Source organism: Mauremys mutica, chromosome 4 (assembly GCF_020497125.1).
Source record: "Mauremys mutica isolate MM-2020 ecotype Southern chromosome 4, ASM2049712v1, whole genome shotgun sequence".
Lineage (NCBI taxonomy): Eukaryota > Metazoa > Chordata > Testudines > Geoemydidae > Mauremys > Mauremys mutica.
In genome coordinates, this window is record NC_059075.1 from 10333516 (window position 1) to 10351738 (window position 18223).

Below are 18223 nucleotides of genomic sequence, written 5' to 3' on the forward strand. Positions count from 1 at the left end.
GCCACCCGATATAACACGAATTTGGATATAACGCGGTAAAACTGTGCCCCGGGGGGGTGGGGCTACACACTCAGGTGGATCAAAGCAAGTTCGATATAACACAGTTTCACCTATAATGCGGTAAGATTTTTTTGGCCCCCAAGGACAGCGTTATATCGAGGTAGAGGTGTAGCTGTGGAATGAACTAAAGTGCCTAGAAACTAATAACAGTTTTATCTAAGCTAATGGGACTTTAAAGGTGTGCAGGAAGGGTCCAGCTATGGTGTTGATGCTCTCAGTACAGAAGATAAGAATGTATTGATCCCATGGATCCTAAATTTATTATCTCCATTCTGTAAAACACTTTTACTGTTCTGCTCTTCATAGTATCAAATGGAGGTTTGCATCCCAAGCAGTACTAAGCTGGTGCCAGTATCCAAGAGAGGTGAAGTGTCTATGCAGTCATCTGTGTAACTGGTGGGGAGAAAAATGTGTTCGTTAGAAGCCAGCGTTGTTTCAGAAATAGCAATCTAGGCTAGGTCTGCACTTTTTTTTTTTTTGAGGTCTTGATTTGCCAATTAAGATGGGGTTCTGTTTCTGCCATGCTCCAGAGAAAAACAGCTTTGTCACCTCTAGAGTGATTATCAAAGGCAGAGGAGGGACCCACAGTATGATTACTTGCCTTCTCGTAGTCATCTAATCCAACAACTGGAGCGGGAGCATGCAGGAGACTGCAGACCCATCTGTTTTTTCTGTGTTTATAAACATTTTAGGGTAGCTTGCGAGCATCTGGGAGGGGATATTGGAACCTTTCTTTTACAAAATGAGCATTTTGTAAAAGCCAGTCATCAGCAATAGGTTGACGTGGTGCTAATAAGTGGTTTTTTGGTAGGAGGCTATACTAGATTTCACTGTCGTATACTAGGTAAGAGCTACAACTCCCAGCACTGTTGCATCTTTTATGGCAGGGGTAGTCAGTTATTTTTGTGTGATCCCATCCCTGGGGACGAGGACTATTTCTCTTGGCTATCTGGGGACAAAAGTCTTAAGGTTCTGAGGAAGCAAGAAAGAGGGAAAACCAACTTTTTTTAGTTTTTTTTTTCTATGCTACTGTATTTGTGTTTTTAAAAAAAAAAAAAGCTGCAGCTTCTCTACTTATGATTCATTAGATGGCTAATGTTACAAAACAAAGTAATTTGGGTACGCCGTTCCGAATTGACGGCTTGCTATCTCCTTCCAGGTTCTTAAGGATCAAAACAAAGCTTTGCAATCGGAAGTTCAAAAACTGCAGGCTCTCTTGTCCGAGCAGGTACAATCAATATTTACTGATGTCTTATTACATAGCTGGTGGAGTTGGTTTTTGTTTTAAAGAGTTTTGCTTCTGACCAGGGTCCCTAGTTGAGCTAGTTGAAAACTCCAGCTGCTCCATCCATTGCTTTTAGAGCTCCGGTTTCACTACTGCAAGATGGAAGGTCCTTTGTGGCCCTAACCTGATGGATGAGCAGCAGCTTCAGTCAAGCTGCTGGATATAAAGAAAAACCCCACGGGCCTCCTGAGGGTCTCTAGTGGAATCAGGAAGCCAATATTGAGTCAAAAGCCTGGGAACAGATTGCCCAAGCGGTTGACGAGTCAATCTGATTGGTTAAATATAACTTGGTGAGCCATGCTACACCCTCCCCCACTATGATGTGTCAAGCCAGAGGACATCACTCTTTCCTTTTGTCTGTATGTCACCTGTCCCAGCAGCCAACATGGCCATTGGAGATCAGAGACATCTAGGCTCAAAATCCCTGAGGGTTCTTCTTCATTTGGATTTTGGTGCTTACTGGCCTGTGTTTTCTTGTTATAGGCGTCTCCTTCCCCTGGGGTCCTGATGACCTCTCCGGCACAGTTCATTATCATTATAGCTCAGTCAGATGGGGCTTGTTGTAGCAAAGAGTATGGAAGGTCATGGTGTTACAGGTGAAGCAGCACTGGTAAATGAGACAACATCCTGCTAGTGGAAGGAGCCCCGCTTCATCATTTGAGCTGATCCATGAGAGACCGATGCCCCAAGGAGGGAGGTGGTATGGAGCACTTTAAAGGGACAGCTCCTGGCAGTGGCATGGAGACAGTAAACTGGTCATTCCACCAGGCAAGCTCTTGCTGTGCTAATGGGAAGGGGGATTGCTCTGGGTCACTTTACATGGATGTGATGCAAGGCTGAGTGGAGGTGGATTCTCGCAGGCAATGGTATGACTTTTCTCATTTGCTCCATGTGGCAGGTTGTTACATAAGAGCCGTGGCCATTTGACCCAATGTTTTAGTGTATTCACTCCACAGAGGGAGTGGGAGGTGCAAGATACCTTGCTATCAATATTTAGTTCTGTGTGTACTTTGTAGATGCTGCTGCGTTCGCTCCTCTAACTCTTTTACTGCTTTTGATGCTCTTGGTTTCACTGCAGATGTAAATAGCGCAGGTAATTCTGTGTGTTCATGCAGGTTGTCTGCTAGTGCTGTTCCCTCCCTCAGAGTTTTGGGCTGGTCTCTACTCCAGACTGACCCTTTTTACCACGTTGTCACTCAGCTTCCAGTTTCCAGACTGAATTGCCTGCTTGTTTTCCCTTGAAAGGGAGCGGTAGCCATTCGGCTGTGAGCTGCCTCTTGTTCCGTGCCAGCGGCCTCCCGTCTGCGGTAGGGGCTGTGGCAGGCCGAGGGGCGATAGTACCGTATTTCTTCAGCCAACCAAAACTCTAGGCTTCACAGCAAGCAACATAAAGCTAAAATGGAACTTAAAAAGTCTGGACCCCTTTTGTATTTTTCAGTCTAACCTGATGAACCTTTTTCTAATACACTTTTTTTCCTTGTGACTATCATAATGACCAGTACTACTGGTTATTCTTAGTCTTATTCCTGATCTCTTACCTGGAGCACTCCCCCACGTACCTCGTTCCTCACCTACCAGACAAGTTGGTAGTGGCTGCCTGTGAATAGCATCAGCAAAAAACATGGCTTTACCCTTTCACCACAGGTCTTGCTGCCTCAGCTTTGAAATCTATTTGGCTGCAGTTACAGCCGCCAGTCAGCAGCTCCTACCCCTGGAACAGCTCCATTGTTCTAGGGTGTGACAGTTAGAGATTCCCAACTGGCACCTTGGAACCTGATGCAGGGTTTTCTCCAGCTGTTGGCTTGAGCGCCTCCTCCCTTGTGGGTGGCATTAAAAAAGCTGCTGCCAGCATGCACTGCTGTTGGCCCTTGCATAGATGTAAAAGCCAGAGCCTGGTGCGTGGTGCCCCAGCTAAGTACATTGTTTTGGAAAATGTAGAAACTCTGATCTTGATTATACTGGCAGGTGTTCAGGTCTGTGGGCTGGAAGTTCAGAGCTAGATGCTGCAGGGCACTGGGTGCCCTCAACTCCCACCAACATCATTGGAGTGAGGGAGCAGTTGGCACCTCATGAGATTTGAGCCTGATGTCCAGAGCTCCTTGCTGTTTGTGAACTAATATGAAGAGTATAAAAGCTAGCCTGGCCCAGCACCCCTGGCCTAACGGGTTCAAATCCCGCTTTCCAGTAGCAGTATTGGGAGCTCACATTATGAAAACTCTACCTCTTGGACTAGTTTAATCCAAAAACTCAGTGTCTAGACAAGCTGATGCTAATCAGTCCTTTCTGTTACTAAATCTTAAACCAGTGTTGATCCAATCGGTGACCAGCTTTTCATACTTTAATTTATAGGCTGATAAAGAACTGTTGGAGCAAATGGAAAGGAGGTAAGGGATTTTCAGCTCTCATCAAGGAAGCTAAAATACCTACTTGATCCTATGGCAGTAAGGTTACTAGTTTTTCCCTGAACATTTCTTGTAGGAGCAACTTGTTTCTTCATGGAGAATATCTTGTAACATCTTTGTTTAATTTCTCAGTATTACTGAAAAGGATGAAAAGATAAAGACGGTTGAAGAACTGCTGGAAGCTGGGCTCATACAAGTGGCTAATAGGGAGGAGGAATTGAAGGTAAAAATCTCTTGCAATATTATCAGTGTGAAATAGAGACTGGGGTTTCTCATGTTATGTGTAACTTTGAGCTGTGGGTCCACATGTTAAGGTATCAGAACATTTCCTTTGAATAGGGAAAAGTGACTTCCTTGAGGCCAAAATGTTCACTTCTTTCTGCTGATGTTTTCGTGCACAAGTTAGAACAATCTATTCTTATTCTAGAGGAATTTGGTAATGTCCTAGTTGGTCAGGACTAAAAACCAGTGCGAGCCCACATGTATGTCCAGAGTGATTAGTGACAAGATTACATCTAAAAAAAGTTGAAATAAACTCTTGGGATTATTACTGCAGCTTCTGTGATTTTTCTACTCTAATGGTAGTTGGAAGATGAAGTAAATTGTAAACGGATCGAACTTGCTTTTACTGTCCCACCTAGAAGTATTTGTAAATACATCAAAATGGAAGAATGTTAGATTGATGGGAAGCCCAGAAAGCCACAGTGGTAGAACACCAATCTGAGCATAGAGATCTATGTACTTGTAAATGACCGGCTCAGTGACTGAAACTCCAATCTAGGAATAAAGCCATCTGCCATAAAAAAGCTACAGTTTGCACAAAAAGCAATAGCCTGGTTGTTAAGCAACCAAAGTTGCTGTGTGCACATCACTCTGGTGCTCTTCACTGCTCTAGCGCACTGTGAATTAGTGTCTAGTTCAAGGTGTGAAGGCTGGCCTTTCAGAGTCCATGTAAGAACTTTCACAGAGGCCGTGGAACTTGGTATCAGATGAAATTGTGACAATTACTAAACTCGCTGCAGAACTTTTTTTTTTAACCTAACATTCCCGCAAGAAATATTTCCACGCCCCTCACCCGTGCCCCCCTCCTGTAATTCTGTTCAAAGTAGCCCTTTAATGCTACTTGCTGGGAAGGAGAAGAGGAGTACAATGGTGGGTGCCACCATAAACTACAAACGTACATATTGTGGGTAGGCAGTTTTTAAGGGGTCAGAAAGGTTGATGGATATTTGAAGGGTGTGTAAATTCCAAAAGAGGGGAGGCTTGTTTCACAGTGGTAAAAATAAGAAAAGGAAGCTTTTTAGGCTAAAATAAGAAAAAAAAATTACTGGCTTCCCTTGACATGTAAAACTAGACTAGATAAAACATTCTATACTGGCAGGGCGTAGGGAGATTAGATCTAGGTGGGTCTTTTTTCCATCTTTAATTTCTATCCTGTTTCAGTTGGAGTCAATTTAATCGAGAGAGATATAAAAACTTGAAGTCAAATATTGCTTTTAAGAGGCATCATCCAAACAGCAGTGAACAAATTTGTTTTTGATCTTTCCTAAAACTGCGTTTATCACTTTTCCTGTGTATTTCTCTTTAAAAGGCACTGCGAGCCGAAAATTCATCCTTGAAAAAAGAAGTTCAAAATCTGCAAATTCAGCAATCAGAGCAGGTAGTACTTTAAATCCTAAATTGTATTACGTGCCAACTACATTAAAAGAACACTATTGAGATTTAAAAGTCAAGCACTCAAAAGTTAGGAAATGCCATAACTGAGACTGCCTGTGTGACTTTGATTTGGCACCTGTGTGTGTGTGTGTGATGAAGAGCAGCTGTGTAGCTCGAAAGCTTGTTTCTTTTATTAACAGAAGTTGGCCCTATAAGTAGGGCCCTACCAAATTCATGGTCCATTTTTGCCAATTTCATGGTCATAAGATTTAAAAAATCATCGACTTAGTTATTTCAGCTATTTAAATCTGAAATTTCATGGTGGTGGTGTAATTCTAGGAGTCCTGACCCAAAAAGGAGTTGGTCACAAAAAAAGTGTGGTGGGGAGGTCGCAAGGTTATTGTAAGGGGGGTTGTGGTACTGCTACCCTTACTCCTGTGCTGCTGGTGATGGCGCTGCCTTCAGAGCGGGGCAGCTGGAGAGCAGCAGCTGCTGGCCGGGAGCCCAGCTCTGAAGGCAGAACCTCCAGCAGCAGCAGCAGCGCAGAAGTAAGGATGGCCTGGTATGGTATTGCCACCTTTACTTCTGTGCTGCTGCTGACGGGTGCTGCTTCAGAGCTGGGCACCTGGTCAACAGCTGCTGCTCTCCAGTCACCCAGCGCTGAAGGCAGCACAGAAGCAAGGATGGCAATACTGTCACCCCTGCCCCCCAAAATAACCTTGTGACCCACCCCACCCCCTCCCGGCAACTTCCTTTTGGGGTTTCCCTTTTGAGAAACGCTGGTCTCCCCTGTGAAATCTGTACTGTATAAGGTAAAAGCACACAAAATGTCTATCAGGGATGGTCTAGACAGTATTTGGTCCTGCCATGAGGGCAGGGGACTGGACTCGATGACCTCTCGAGGTCCCTTCCAGTCCTAGAATCTATGAGAGAGACCAGATTTTACGGTCTGTGACACGTTTTTCATGGCTGCGATTTTGGTAGGGCCCTGCCAGTAAGAGATTACCTTACCCACCTTGCATCTCTATGCATTGAGACAACCTTTGGTTACATAATCTTGTACAATTTTTTGATACCCACATGGATTATCAGCAGGGTTGGAACCATTAGATCAGATATTCAGATATTTGCTGACTGCAGAGGAATGGTGAGACTCAAGAATCTTGGGTTCCATTCCAGCTTCTGGAAAGGAGCAGGCTCTAGTGGGTATAAATTCTTCCATCTGTTCCCCCAAGTGGGACCCTCTTCTGCCCCAGCCCTTCCAACCCATTCCTGACTTCTCTCTTCTCCCACTCCTTGTTCCTCATTCCGGACCCATTCTCCTTAGCTAGCCAGTCCCAGTCTCCATTCTGCAGGCATCTCATCCCAGTCCTTTTCCAGCAAGTCCTAGACTCACCTCTCACAATATCCCATCCCAATCTTTGTCCCACCATTCCCAGTTCCATCCTGTGTATCTTCCCCATTCTCACTGGCTCCCAGTCTCTCGCCTCCAGATCCTGAAATGGAATGCAGGATTCCGGATCTCACCGTTCCTCTGCTGTCAGCAAACTTCTGTAAAACCCACTGGGAAAGCCTTTCTCTACTCCCCTCTAGTGCTGGCCCACATAGAGGGTGACAACCTACTACTGCTATCAGTTACTCCAGTAGCTCAAGTGGCAGAAGTCTGTCCCTCGTGATCTAAAGGTTCCAAACCTACTGATGACTCCCATAGAGTCTGTATGATACCATACAATGCAATTTCTGTGTTTAGTATTTAAAAAAAACAAAAACAAACAAAAACCCTAGGAAATTACACACACACAACCTATGTTCAGAATATTAAAGTTGCAAAGTCAAACCTTCAGATTGGGAAATGCCAGAAGTAAGGTTGCCCAGGTGACCTAAATGTAACCCTCTGGTACATATGAATTATGAAATTATATGATCAAAACTTTGATCTTCTTCTAATATTCGTGTGTGTGTATCCATTATAGAATCCTCTTGTTTTATTCTTTGGGCAGTTGCAGGAGGCTGCTCACCTACTGGCACTGGGTTTCACCCAAGCGGCTCATGAGAGCGCTTTTAATACTGAAAAAAGCTCACGGGGAGCCTACATAAATTGATACTTACTGATTTTGCAGTTTATAAATGTACAATATCCTTCCCCATTCTCTACTGGCTTTACTGGCTGCTAAAATGCAATCTATGCAAAAGAACAACAAATCCAGTAGCAAATCCCAACCTCTTTAAACCAGCCAGTTGGCAAGGAGTTTCTCTGCCTCCTGCTTCCCCCAATATCTCAGCCCCCATCTCTCTGTCCTCCCCAAAGCTCAAGGAAATACAGATCATAACAATCTGGTGATATCAAATAGTCTGTTAGGCACTATGTGCCAATGATTTTTTTTTAACTATATGTACTAATAAACCTACCCACTTAATTGGCAAAGCGTGACCTGCCCTCGTGCGCAGAGTTATTGATTGCACTGGGAGTGCTGTCTGGGACCTGAAAATGGACTGGTGACCTTAAGGGCCTGAGAGAGCCAGGCAGAGGTTTTGAGTCTTGTCTTTTTGGCCTGTGTTTGTACAGTGCCTGCCTAGCCCAGTGGGGTGCTGGTCCATGCCTAAGACTCCTATGTACAATGGTCATTCCAGTGCCTTTGTGGTCTGCCTGGACCATTGTTAAAGAAGCAGTGGCTGGGCTTTCTCTCACGAGGCATTGCCGGTTAATAGCTCATCTTGAGCCTTTTCTTTTTGGGGAAAGTTATCCTGGAGCGTGCTGCAATAACTTTGAGTTTTGTAATGATGGTGGGCACCAGTCCACTAGGGACCACCACAGAAGCCATCAAACCGCCATCCTATGATAAAAACTTAGGACCACTACAAACCCAGACCAAATTCAAACGAACGTCTTAAAGCTTGCAGAGCTTTGTGTCCCATTACTGATCCCTGCACTCTCCAGGCCCTTTCCCTCCCACTAACCACCAGTGAGTTCCTTTGAACTCTTCAGTCTCTCTAAACTAAATATTTGTTTTGCTCAGGTTTCTTTCGAATCAGTGGTGGAAGAACTTCAGAAAGTGTAAGTAGCGTTATGCACCTGTCATCCCTCTGCCCTAAACCTCATCCCTCTTTGCTATGTTCAGGGGTATGTTGCCTCTCTTGAACATTCCATTTTCATCAGGTGCACAAAATTTGCATGGCTGTGTGAGCTCTGAGCAACACCTCAAGCTAAACCAATGCTTCTGTAAACCCCGTAATAGATCTGCACTAAATAGTGTAGGGGACAGGAGTTGATTGACGTAGGACTCGTGTTAGTTTTGCTAGCCCAGGCCTTAGACTTCTAGGCCTGTCCTTGGTCACTAGATGCTGGACCATTAGATTATTGGCTGGTTCTCCTTTAATGTGCGTGAAAGGAGTGGATTTGTATTTCTTACTCTTAAAGGTTAAGAAAAAATAAAAAAACAGCAGTAAATATTTTGCTGAAGCATGTTTGCCAGAACTTGAAATCTGAAGGTAGGCGTGTGGCCTACTAGGACTACTGCTGCTGATTACAAACCAAACTAGGTACCTATCAGCTAGGGTGACCAGATGGCAAGTGTGAAAAATCAGGGTGGTGGGGGGGAATAGGAGCCTATATAAGAAAAAAAACAAAACCAAAATCGGGACTGTCCCTATAAAATTAGGACATCTGGTCACCCTACTACCAATGGTGCACAGAGCTAGTTATTGCAAAAGCAAGCTTGTATCACGTTGCCGTATCCCCCTCCTTCCTCTACCCTGGGTGTGTGTAGGATACCCACTTGTGTGATTCTGATATACAGATGTACAGCACCGAGCACAGAGGGGCCTGTCTGGGACTCTTAGGGGCTACTGTGATGTTAATAATGAAGATCGCTTCCCCTAGTTCAACTAGCTTGTGATGTTTCCTCTCTGTTCTGTGCTAAGAATCCATGAGAAGGATGGAAAGATCAAATCGGTGGAAGAACTCCTGGAGGCTGAAGTCCTCAAAGTTGCACACAAGGAGAAAACGGTTCAGGTACCTATCAGAGTCGTGCTGTTGCCTTTCTGTGTCTGTGCCATTAACTTCCATTTCTTTGTTCTTGCCTTGCATTTAATAGTAATGAACTTGTAGAATACATTTTGTGGTGCTGTCTCCATTGTCCAATCCTGTCTGTTTTGTCATTGAAAAGGCTTTCACACAGGAAATAGAGGCGCTGAAAGAAGAAGTAGGACATTCTCAGCTTGAGATGGAAAAACAGGTAAAATTCCTTAGAGCTGGAAGTATGAGGCAGCCTTGCAATGGATGCTTTGCTTACTAGCATATCTGTTCTAGTACGTCAGCTGTTTTACTGGGGCCCTTTTTTATTTTTATTTTATTTAAGTGTAAAAATCAGTGCAAAAATTAACTTCACTTTTTTCTGGGTAAATATCGGGGTTAATACTGGGGGACAGGAAAATACCCCAATGAATAGAGAAAAGTAAGAGTACTTCTGACCCGACTCCTGGCTCCAGTGGGAGAGATGGTGGCCCAGGTTACCAAGCCACCATCTCTCCTGCTGAAGGGGGCCCAGAAGACGTGGGGGTAGAGAGGGCACCATCTACTCACTCTGCCTCCTTTTACCTCTTCTGCTTCCGGGCTCACTCTGGAAGGAGAGATGGTGGATCAGTTACCTGATCTGCCCAGGTTACTGAGCCGCCATCTCTCCTGGAGCAGGGAAACAGGTCTCTGGGGTTCCCCTCAGGTCTACCCGAGTTACCCGAGATGACACCTTTCCTTCCAGAGCAGGGAGTCGGGTCTAGGGAGTTCTGGCACTTTATTTAGGATTTGAGCACTGATGTACATGTATGCACATGTGTATGTGTCTTATACAGCCTTACTTTAACAGACAGTCTCGCATTAACACTTAGACTAACTTATTTTTAACATAAACATGTCTACCTAATGTAGTGTATTGGATTTGATTAACATCATCTGTCTCTTCGTGTTCCTTAGAGGCCCAAAATTCAGTAAAAAAAAAAAAAAAAAAAAAAAAAGCTTTTTTTAAAACTGGGGAATTTTTTTGGTAAAAATCTCTACAAACCAAAATGAAGCCCTTGGTTATAGGGTACAAAACTATAAAGATACAGTCTAACAGACGTCTTCCTCAGCGACCCCATAACAGATACTCAGAGTCCTGTGCTCGCTAGTGAGAGACTTGGCGAGAACTCCTGTAGCTCAAAGCTCTGCACAATTAGTTCCAGCAGTTACACACTTTCGTTTCGTAGAGCCCTGGCACCCTCTAGTGCCTCCAGTGTTCTGTTCCCTTTGACTACAAACAGTGAAGGAGCTTCCTCTTACTGTCTTGCATCAGCTGCTCTACTAGCTCAAAGCTACTGGGTCAAAATGGTTCTTGCCCAAATTCTCCTCTTGTCAGATCCTATCCATCCCCTCAAAAGCTAGAAGGTCTGTGCTCTCGGCATTCTGTTCTCCAGGTAAACATGGCAGCCATTCTCTTCCCTTAGCCAGTAGTTGAAAACAAGTCTTTGCAGAGTGAGTTTTCACTGCATCTACCAGGAGCAAAGAGGTAAAAAAAAAAAGTCTGATGTCCTAGTTTCTCTAGTGTCCCAAACAATGGGACTACTGTCCCTATTTAGGATACTGTTGTCCAGGCAGTCTTCTCCATCTTGCTGTCAGGAAGTTGCTTGATATTTAGCCTATATTTTATTTTTCTTGCTTTCACCCCATTGTTCCTAGTTATACCTCGATGCACTATCCTTACTCTTACCTCTCGTCTGTGCTCATCCCCTTCAAATATTTAGAGCAGTGGTTCTAAAATGTTTGTCTTGGTGTGACCCCTTTCACACAGCAAGACTGAGTGCAACCCCTCCTTATAAATTAAAAACACATATTTTATAAGTTACGCTATTATAAATGCTGGAGGTGAAGCAGCGATTGGTGGTGGAGGCTGACAGCTCGTGACCCCCACATAACAGCCTGACGGGTCACCACCCCATTTGAGAACCTCTGATTTAGAGGGTGTTCGTCAAAGTCATACGTAATTTTTCTGTCTAATCTTTTCTCCTAAAGCAATCCCTCTTGGTCTTGACTGCTCTGCATTTTTCCATTAATTCTCTGGTAGCATGCCCAGAATTAAACACAATATGCAGCTGCAGTCTCACAAGAGCTAGATAGGACACCACCTTCTTGAAGTGCTGCTCCGGGAGGTGAGAGCTGTGCTCGTGCAATGCATTGTGGGAGACTTTGTGAAACCACCAGGGCACTGTGGAGCATTAGCAGAGCGCTAGTTGAACCATTTTGGCTAGTCAATCCACACTGGCACCAAAATGACAGGACCCAACACTGTCTAGCGCTGATGTATAGTCTGCTCTCAACAGTAACTAATTCCCTTGTAAACTGTTTGACGCACCTGCGGGTATGGACATGAGGTGTTTTTATAGTGGTACAAACATTACTTCGCATGTTGCGTTTCTCTGCTGTAGACCAGGCCTTGGAAATAATTCAGGTTCTAATGCAGCACTGGAGCAGGGTACTACCTACTGGAGTTAATGGGCTTTGAGCTATTGTGATTCCTGCCAGGTCTCCTGCTAGGAGTAGGGACTGTAGACTTTTATAGTCTGCTGTTTTGATATAGAATTTAAATGAAAAAATATTCCAGGTAAGCTTTGTCTCTTCCCTTTCATCCACCCACAAAAATTAAATACTCTATTTTGGCATCCTTCTTTGAACAGAGACTTAAAGGGCCACTGGCAGTCTGGAAATCCTATTTAAAAATCTCATGTGTTGAGATCTAAATTAATAAAAGAGATCATGTGTTTTGAACTTTGCTCAAGGTGGCTAGTGGAACAAAACAGATGTCTTTAGGGTCCGTTTATGCCTCTGGTTCTCGTACACTGGCCCAGTGCTGGAGTGCTTCTATTTCTGACACTGAAGGGAGTGTGCTAAATCATTATGAAAAGTGTGTAAATGATAACATTTCAGTTTCGTAACTCTTTCCTACAGACCTAAACTACTAGACAGTGACCCTTTTAACAACCTCTAATGGCCTTGTTTTCCCATTCTTCCCCCCCAAACTAATTTTAATAGTTGTCTGTTTACTTAGCTGTATATACTGGACTTTGGTGTGGATAGCCCAGTCTTATAGGAGTGATTTAAGTACCAAATGTTTGTCTTTAGGTATCAATCACTTCACAAGTCAAGGACCTTCAGAACCTGTAAGTACTGTTACTATAACCGAAGCGTATAATCTGCTCTATGGCATCCTTCTTCAGATTTTGTTTTAAGAACATTTCAACTTCTCTGATGTCCATTCTGTGTGAAATGAACAAGTCGTGTTAGTGGACAAGCATCCTTGTTACGAATGCCATTGCCATAGGGGGCTATTTGCTGAGATCGCCGAGCAGGTTGTCAGGTGTTCAGCGGGCATAGAGACCCAACTACTTGACAGGTGCTACAGCCAAATCGAGTTGAGAAACGCTGGCAGGGCAATGTGGGACGTTTACACTGGTATCCTTTCTGTACTTATGTGGAAAAATACAACTTAAATCTCCATGACTATCCATTCAGCCCCTTTCATGTGGAGCGGGGAAATGTGTATGGAATCACTGCAGTGTATATTGGTGCAGAATTTCAGTCCACTTTGATTTAATGAGCTGTAGCATTGATCAAGTGCGCCTTTCGAGCTCCCTGCAAAAGCAGAGTGAAGTGGAAGTGTTCTGGGGCAAAGTACCTACTTCTCCTCAGCAGGCTCAGTCCTTTTTAGCCTTGGAGACACCAGCTTAGGCAAAGCAAATCCTTCCAGGTAGCACAGGGTCTGGCTGATCCTTCCCTCAGTCAGTCCCTTGTGCTGGTTTTCTCCCCTTCTGGGGACAGAGCGCAGCCTTCCTTGTTGGAAGGGTTGAGAGCCTTGCTGCACCTCACTTGCTGGCAGCTTCTCTCACTCTCCCCCCTGCTTCCATGCCAGGGAGGGTTTAAAAAGGTCTCCAGCAGTTGGGGCCAGCTGAACCTAATTAGTTCCCTGGTAACCCCTGTTCCAGCTGAACCTTATTTCCCCATGGCTCTCTCTCCTCAGTGGATAGGGAGAGGCCTTTAACCCCCTGGGACTAATTACTAGCCCTCCCTTTGTAGCCATTTGTCCTGGGTTTGCCACAGTTCATATTCCTGTTCAGCTGGCATAAACTGCAGTGGAGCCTTTGATCATGCAGCCTGCTCTTGTTTGTTATGCACTCGCTGTAAAGTTTAAGTTTTGTTTCAAATGGCTAACACACTTTTTTGTGCATAATGGTTCAGGTTGAAGGGAAAGGAAGAACAGATGAAAACTATGGAGGCCTTATTGGAAGAGAAGGAGAAAGATATTGCTAAGAAAGGAGAATCGTTGCAGGTAAACTTTTTTTTTTAATTGTCCAGCAAAGTGTTTGATGCAATAACTATGAATACAGAATTTACAGACACTTAAATCTTTTTCTCTCCAAAGAGTCAACAAGATACAATTACCCACTTAACCAGTAAAGTTCAAGAGCTAGAGCAACAGAACTCGGAACAGCTACAGCAGGTATGGATTCCAGAGCAGAATGGTCTGGCAACGTCTTGGGGTTTTTGTAAAGGCCTGGGCCATCCCAGTGTGCCCTGGTACAGCATTGTGGGTGCACTTTGCCTTCCTGCCCTATCAGGGGAAGTTAACAGATTCACTTTCACAGGGCAAGGAGGAGCCAACACACATTAACAAAATAGCATTTCTCCTTTTACTAAGGTTTCAGGACCGTAGCTGGTACAGTAAACAGTTCATAGGGTCCTCACCTCACCTGGGTCAGAGTTCCCAACTTAAAGTCTACAGAACAAACCCTCTGGTTAGGTTAGTCTCCTAGGGCCTGAGGAAAACCACTGCTGCTGCCTGCATGGCTTCTAGTTCCAATACGCTTCCCTCTCTCTAGTTCAGCTTCCTGGTCCTGTTGAAATAGCCAGCCCTAGGATGGGGCAGGGCCTCCTTGTTTACACCCCCGTCTGACCCTTCACACTTCTGCTTCTCCTTATGGCCCATTTGAAAGGACAGGGCCTGGTTTAACTTAGTGATTTTAAACCTATTTAGGACTTGTATACACTTGAAAGTTAATTTGTATTAAGGTAGAGTGTGAATTTAAAGTGCAATATCCATTCTGGAGTAACTCCATATGTAGACAAGCCCTTGGTTAAACCAGTGCAAAAGGCTCTGCGGACATGCTTATTTCGATTTGCAATGGCTTGTCGTGGTTTAGCTTGAGTTGATTAATACAAGGCTAAAGTTGCAAAAATAGCAAAAAGGAGGGGGTTTCTTACCAATAGTGGCGGTAGCAGTGATCTGGAGCCTTTGAAGTTTGTGAACTTTATCACATTTATCTGCTTTTTGGCACCTGGAGGCTGAACTGAAGTGGGGTGCACTTCTTGGAGTTCTTTGTGCAGACCACATGGTAATTGTAGTGAGTGCAGACTGCCTGTCTTTCAGTGTCTCAGACAGATGTGAGTGTGACAGAGACACAAGACAGGGCATCCATCTCCTGGGTGCACTTACAGCCCTGGCCTGGAATCTGAGTGCCTCTCCCCTTTGATTTATCACAGAAGTTGTGATGGGCTGGGATTTTGCTCTTTGTTCCCTGCATGGGAGCACCAAAGGGCTGGCATGCAGCATGATCTCAAGGTAGGTTGCTGCTGCATGAATTCTGCAGTGCTGAAATTTGGTTCATTTTTCTGAGGGCAAGAGGTGGTGCCAAACACACACACACTGTCTTAAGTCAGTCCTGTAGCCAGGGAGTAATTTATCCCACTGGTGGCTGGAGGTGGTAGAGGCTGGTTGAGTTAGATTTGTGCCAGTCGGCATCAGTTTTGTGGGTTTTTTGTTTAAAATTTGGTGTCATGCGGTTTTGGAGCAATATAAATGTTTAAACTCAATTGACCTAAAAACCTTTGGTCTTTCCTAGAAAAGTGACACTTCATTCTCTGTAGTTCCCTTTGTGAAGTGCTTTGAGATCTACTGATGAAAAGCGCTCTGTAAGAGCTAGGTGTCATCATTCCGACGGATGTAAATATTCACTGTTAAACTGAAGGTGTTTACTGTGCTGTCACTATGGATCTGAATGTTTCTGTTTGATAGGTATCTGCTGTGTCACAAATCCAGGATCTGGAGATCTTGTAAGTATGCCTAGCAGCTTCTCAAGTGTCCTCTTCTGTGCTTTCTGGTCTCTGTGCTGTGATTTATCTTAAACTGAAATGTGTGGGACTTCATTGTGGGAATTTTTATGTGCTTTGCTGTAATAAGCTTTAGTGCTGATGGAAGTGCACCGGCCTGACTAAATACTAATGTGCATACACAGAGCAGAAGGAAGTGATCATAGAGGCTTCTTTAATTTCACCAGAATCTTAACACATGCCTAGGAGCTCTTACGTGTTCAGCACTCTCGGTATTCTGTTCTCTCCCCATCTACCTTGACATTAAGTATATGTTTGACAAAGTGCCCAGGGACTATACAGCATCAAAGGGTACGTCTACCCGGCCCTGGCAGCGAGCCTTCAAGTGCAGGTTGACAGGCTTGGGCTTGCACTACCATGCTAAAAATAGCTGTGTACACAGCACTTTTAAACTGGACCTTGGGTTCTTGAGATCAACTTGCTACTACGGGCTGTTTAGAAGAACCCACTCAGGCAGCAACCAACTAAACAGGAAGAGATACAGATGGCTGATTTACTGCCACAGGACTCCTGAAGCACTCTACCACTTGATTTGCAAAGTTACCTTTTCCATTGTCTTTTTGCTTTCATGCTAACCGTTAGTGTGACACTATCGAACATGAAGAGAGAGACTGGATGCGTGTATTTGGTGTTTCATAAGAGAGTTGCTTTAAACGTCTTTAGATTCAGATAGCTTAGTGTGCTTCTCAGAGAGACAATTCACAGATTATAAAGCCAGAAGGGACCACTGTGAACATCTAGTCCGCCCGCCTACAACACAGGCCCCTATTGACAGTGATGGAGAATCCACCACAACGCTTGGTAATGTCCCACGCCTGTTCAGCCCAATAAAAGAGAGATGGACTCGCCTTCCACAGTCTTGAAACATTGTCCCTGGCCATGTGCCTCAGGTGACACTCTAGCTACTTCCGGGCCAAACCTGGGATTCCAGGTTGAAATCACAGAAGCCAGGTTTAATTCTTCGAGGGAGCTAGCTGGAGGAGGATTTGTGACCTTTCCCCTGTTTCTGGTTTGAATGTTATGTACGTTGATGGTGACTAAATGAATTTGCTGTTTAGTGACATGTGAAAATGACTCAATAGCTTCCGGCCAGTTCTTAGTGGCCAGGTATCTGCAGTATCACAGCCGGTGCTATTTTTGGCTTTCTTGGCACAGAGATCATAGATTGCTTGTATGTGGAGACTACTTTGTGCTGTGGTGGTCCCTGTGGATTGACCTTGCTTGGCAGCATCTTATGTCATGTATATGCTGTAAATGTCCAGGCTTAATTTCTTGACTGTTGTGAAGCTAGCCCTCTCTAGAGCATCAAACTCTCTTACCCAGAGTGGTGCTTATTTTTTAATCATTGCACTTTTTGATTTCCTGAATGAACGTCACAGATTGAAAGAGAAGGAAGCAGAGGTGAAGAAGATGGAGGCTGTGTTAGAAGAAAGGGGGAGAGAAATTACAAAGAAAGGAAAACAGTTACAGGTGAGATGTTAGTGGGGAATAAGCATCCTATGCACTAGTGTCCTGGGTGGTAAACAGGAGTGCACGGGTGTGAAGAGACTGTCATCGCTTCTCTTTATTTATACAGGAGGCACAAAAAGAAAACGAATTGTTTAAAGTGCAAGTCCAAGAATTAAAGCAAGAGACTCGTAAGCAGGTACGGCTCCCACTTTGACTGTGATAACTGACATTGATGGGGCTCGTTGCTGTGAGTATGCACAGCAGGCTAATCCCCATTATTTATCAGCTGCACCAATCCTGGAACAATTTAAAGACATGTTAGGGGAATTTGTAACTGTTTCCCAGTTGCTGGATATCTGGTCCCTCTGTCCCTACTCTCCACCTTATTTTGTGGGTCTGCATCCGTGCTGCAGTCTTGATTACCCCACCACATTGCTCCCCTGCTTTGCATTCATTACCTTTCAGGCCACATTTCGCAGTCACCAACCTTCTGGCCAAAAAGACTGGACAGGAGGCTGCTAATGTTGCTGCTTGGTCTGGCAGGGAGCGCTGGTGAGCAAAGCAGGGCACCTCCTCAACAGCACTCCCAGCTACTGTTAATCTGTTTTAATGTATTTCTGATCTGTTTGTAGGCGTCTCTGGCTGTCCAAAGCGACGAGCTGCTGCAAGTGTAAGTATTGCTGGTAATTGTTCTTTAATACACGTGACTTCCATTATTGCACTGAAAACTCATACCTACTACAAACCAAATCGATTTTCAAAAGCATCAGGCATGTGAGTGAGAAATGACCGTAATAAGTTAGGTGTCTGGTAAATTGGAGCTTCACAGATGTAACTCTCCGAATCGCAATCTCTAGCTCAGGTGTTCTGCAAACCCTGAATCTCTCAGATTCTATGTTGAGGGCACAGCAGAAGCAAGCCATTTCTTAGAGTTTAAATTTAAATATGCTCAAGGTTAATGGGCTAGCCTTACCCTTCTGATGGCTGAGATGAAAATTCATTTAAGGTTCCAAGCAAAGTGAATTGTTAGATCTTTGCTTCCCAGTGAATTCTTTTGCATGTCATGAAATTGCCTGGTCGGCCTAAATATCATCTTGAGGAAAAGCTCAGGAATGACAGGGTGTTACAAGCAAGAAGTGAAGCATGCCGAAAGAATTGTGTTAAAGGTTATGCAGTGCT

At 44.4% G+C, this 18223-nt stretch overlaps 1 protein-coding gene across 6 annotated transcripts in view; it reads left to right on the top strand.

The window, feature by feature from the left end:
• Positions 1-18223, top strand: part of KTN1 (kinectin 1) — a 76910-nt gene that overhangs the window by 35712 nt on the left and 22975 nt on the right. For all 6 annotated transcript variants that reach the window (XM_045013834.1, XM_045013836.1, XM_045013831.1 and 3 more), the window contains exons 17-30: positions 1220-1288; positions 3695-3729; positions 3880-3970; positions 5339-5407; positions 8421-8458; positions 9325-9415; positions 9570-9638; positions 12554-12591; positions 13667-13757; positions 13851-13928; positions 15501-15538; positions 16975-17065; positions 17172-17240; positions 17677-17714. In XM_045013834.1, the coding sequence (XP_044869769.1) occupies positions 1220-1288; positions 3695-3729; positions 3880-3970; positions 5339-5407; positions 8421-8458; positions 9325-9415; positions 9570-9638; positions 12554-12591; positions 13667-13757; positions 13851-13928; positions 15501-15538; positions 16975-17065; positions 17172-17240; positions 17677-17714 (905 nt within the window). The remainder of the gene's footprint in view (positions 1-1219; positions 1289-3694; positions 3730-3879; positions 3971-5338; positions 5408-8420; positions 8459-9324; positions 9416-9569; positions 9639-12553; positions 12592-13666; positions 13758-13850; positions 13929-15500; positions 15539-16974; positions 17066-17171; positions 17241-17676; positions 17715-18223) is intronic.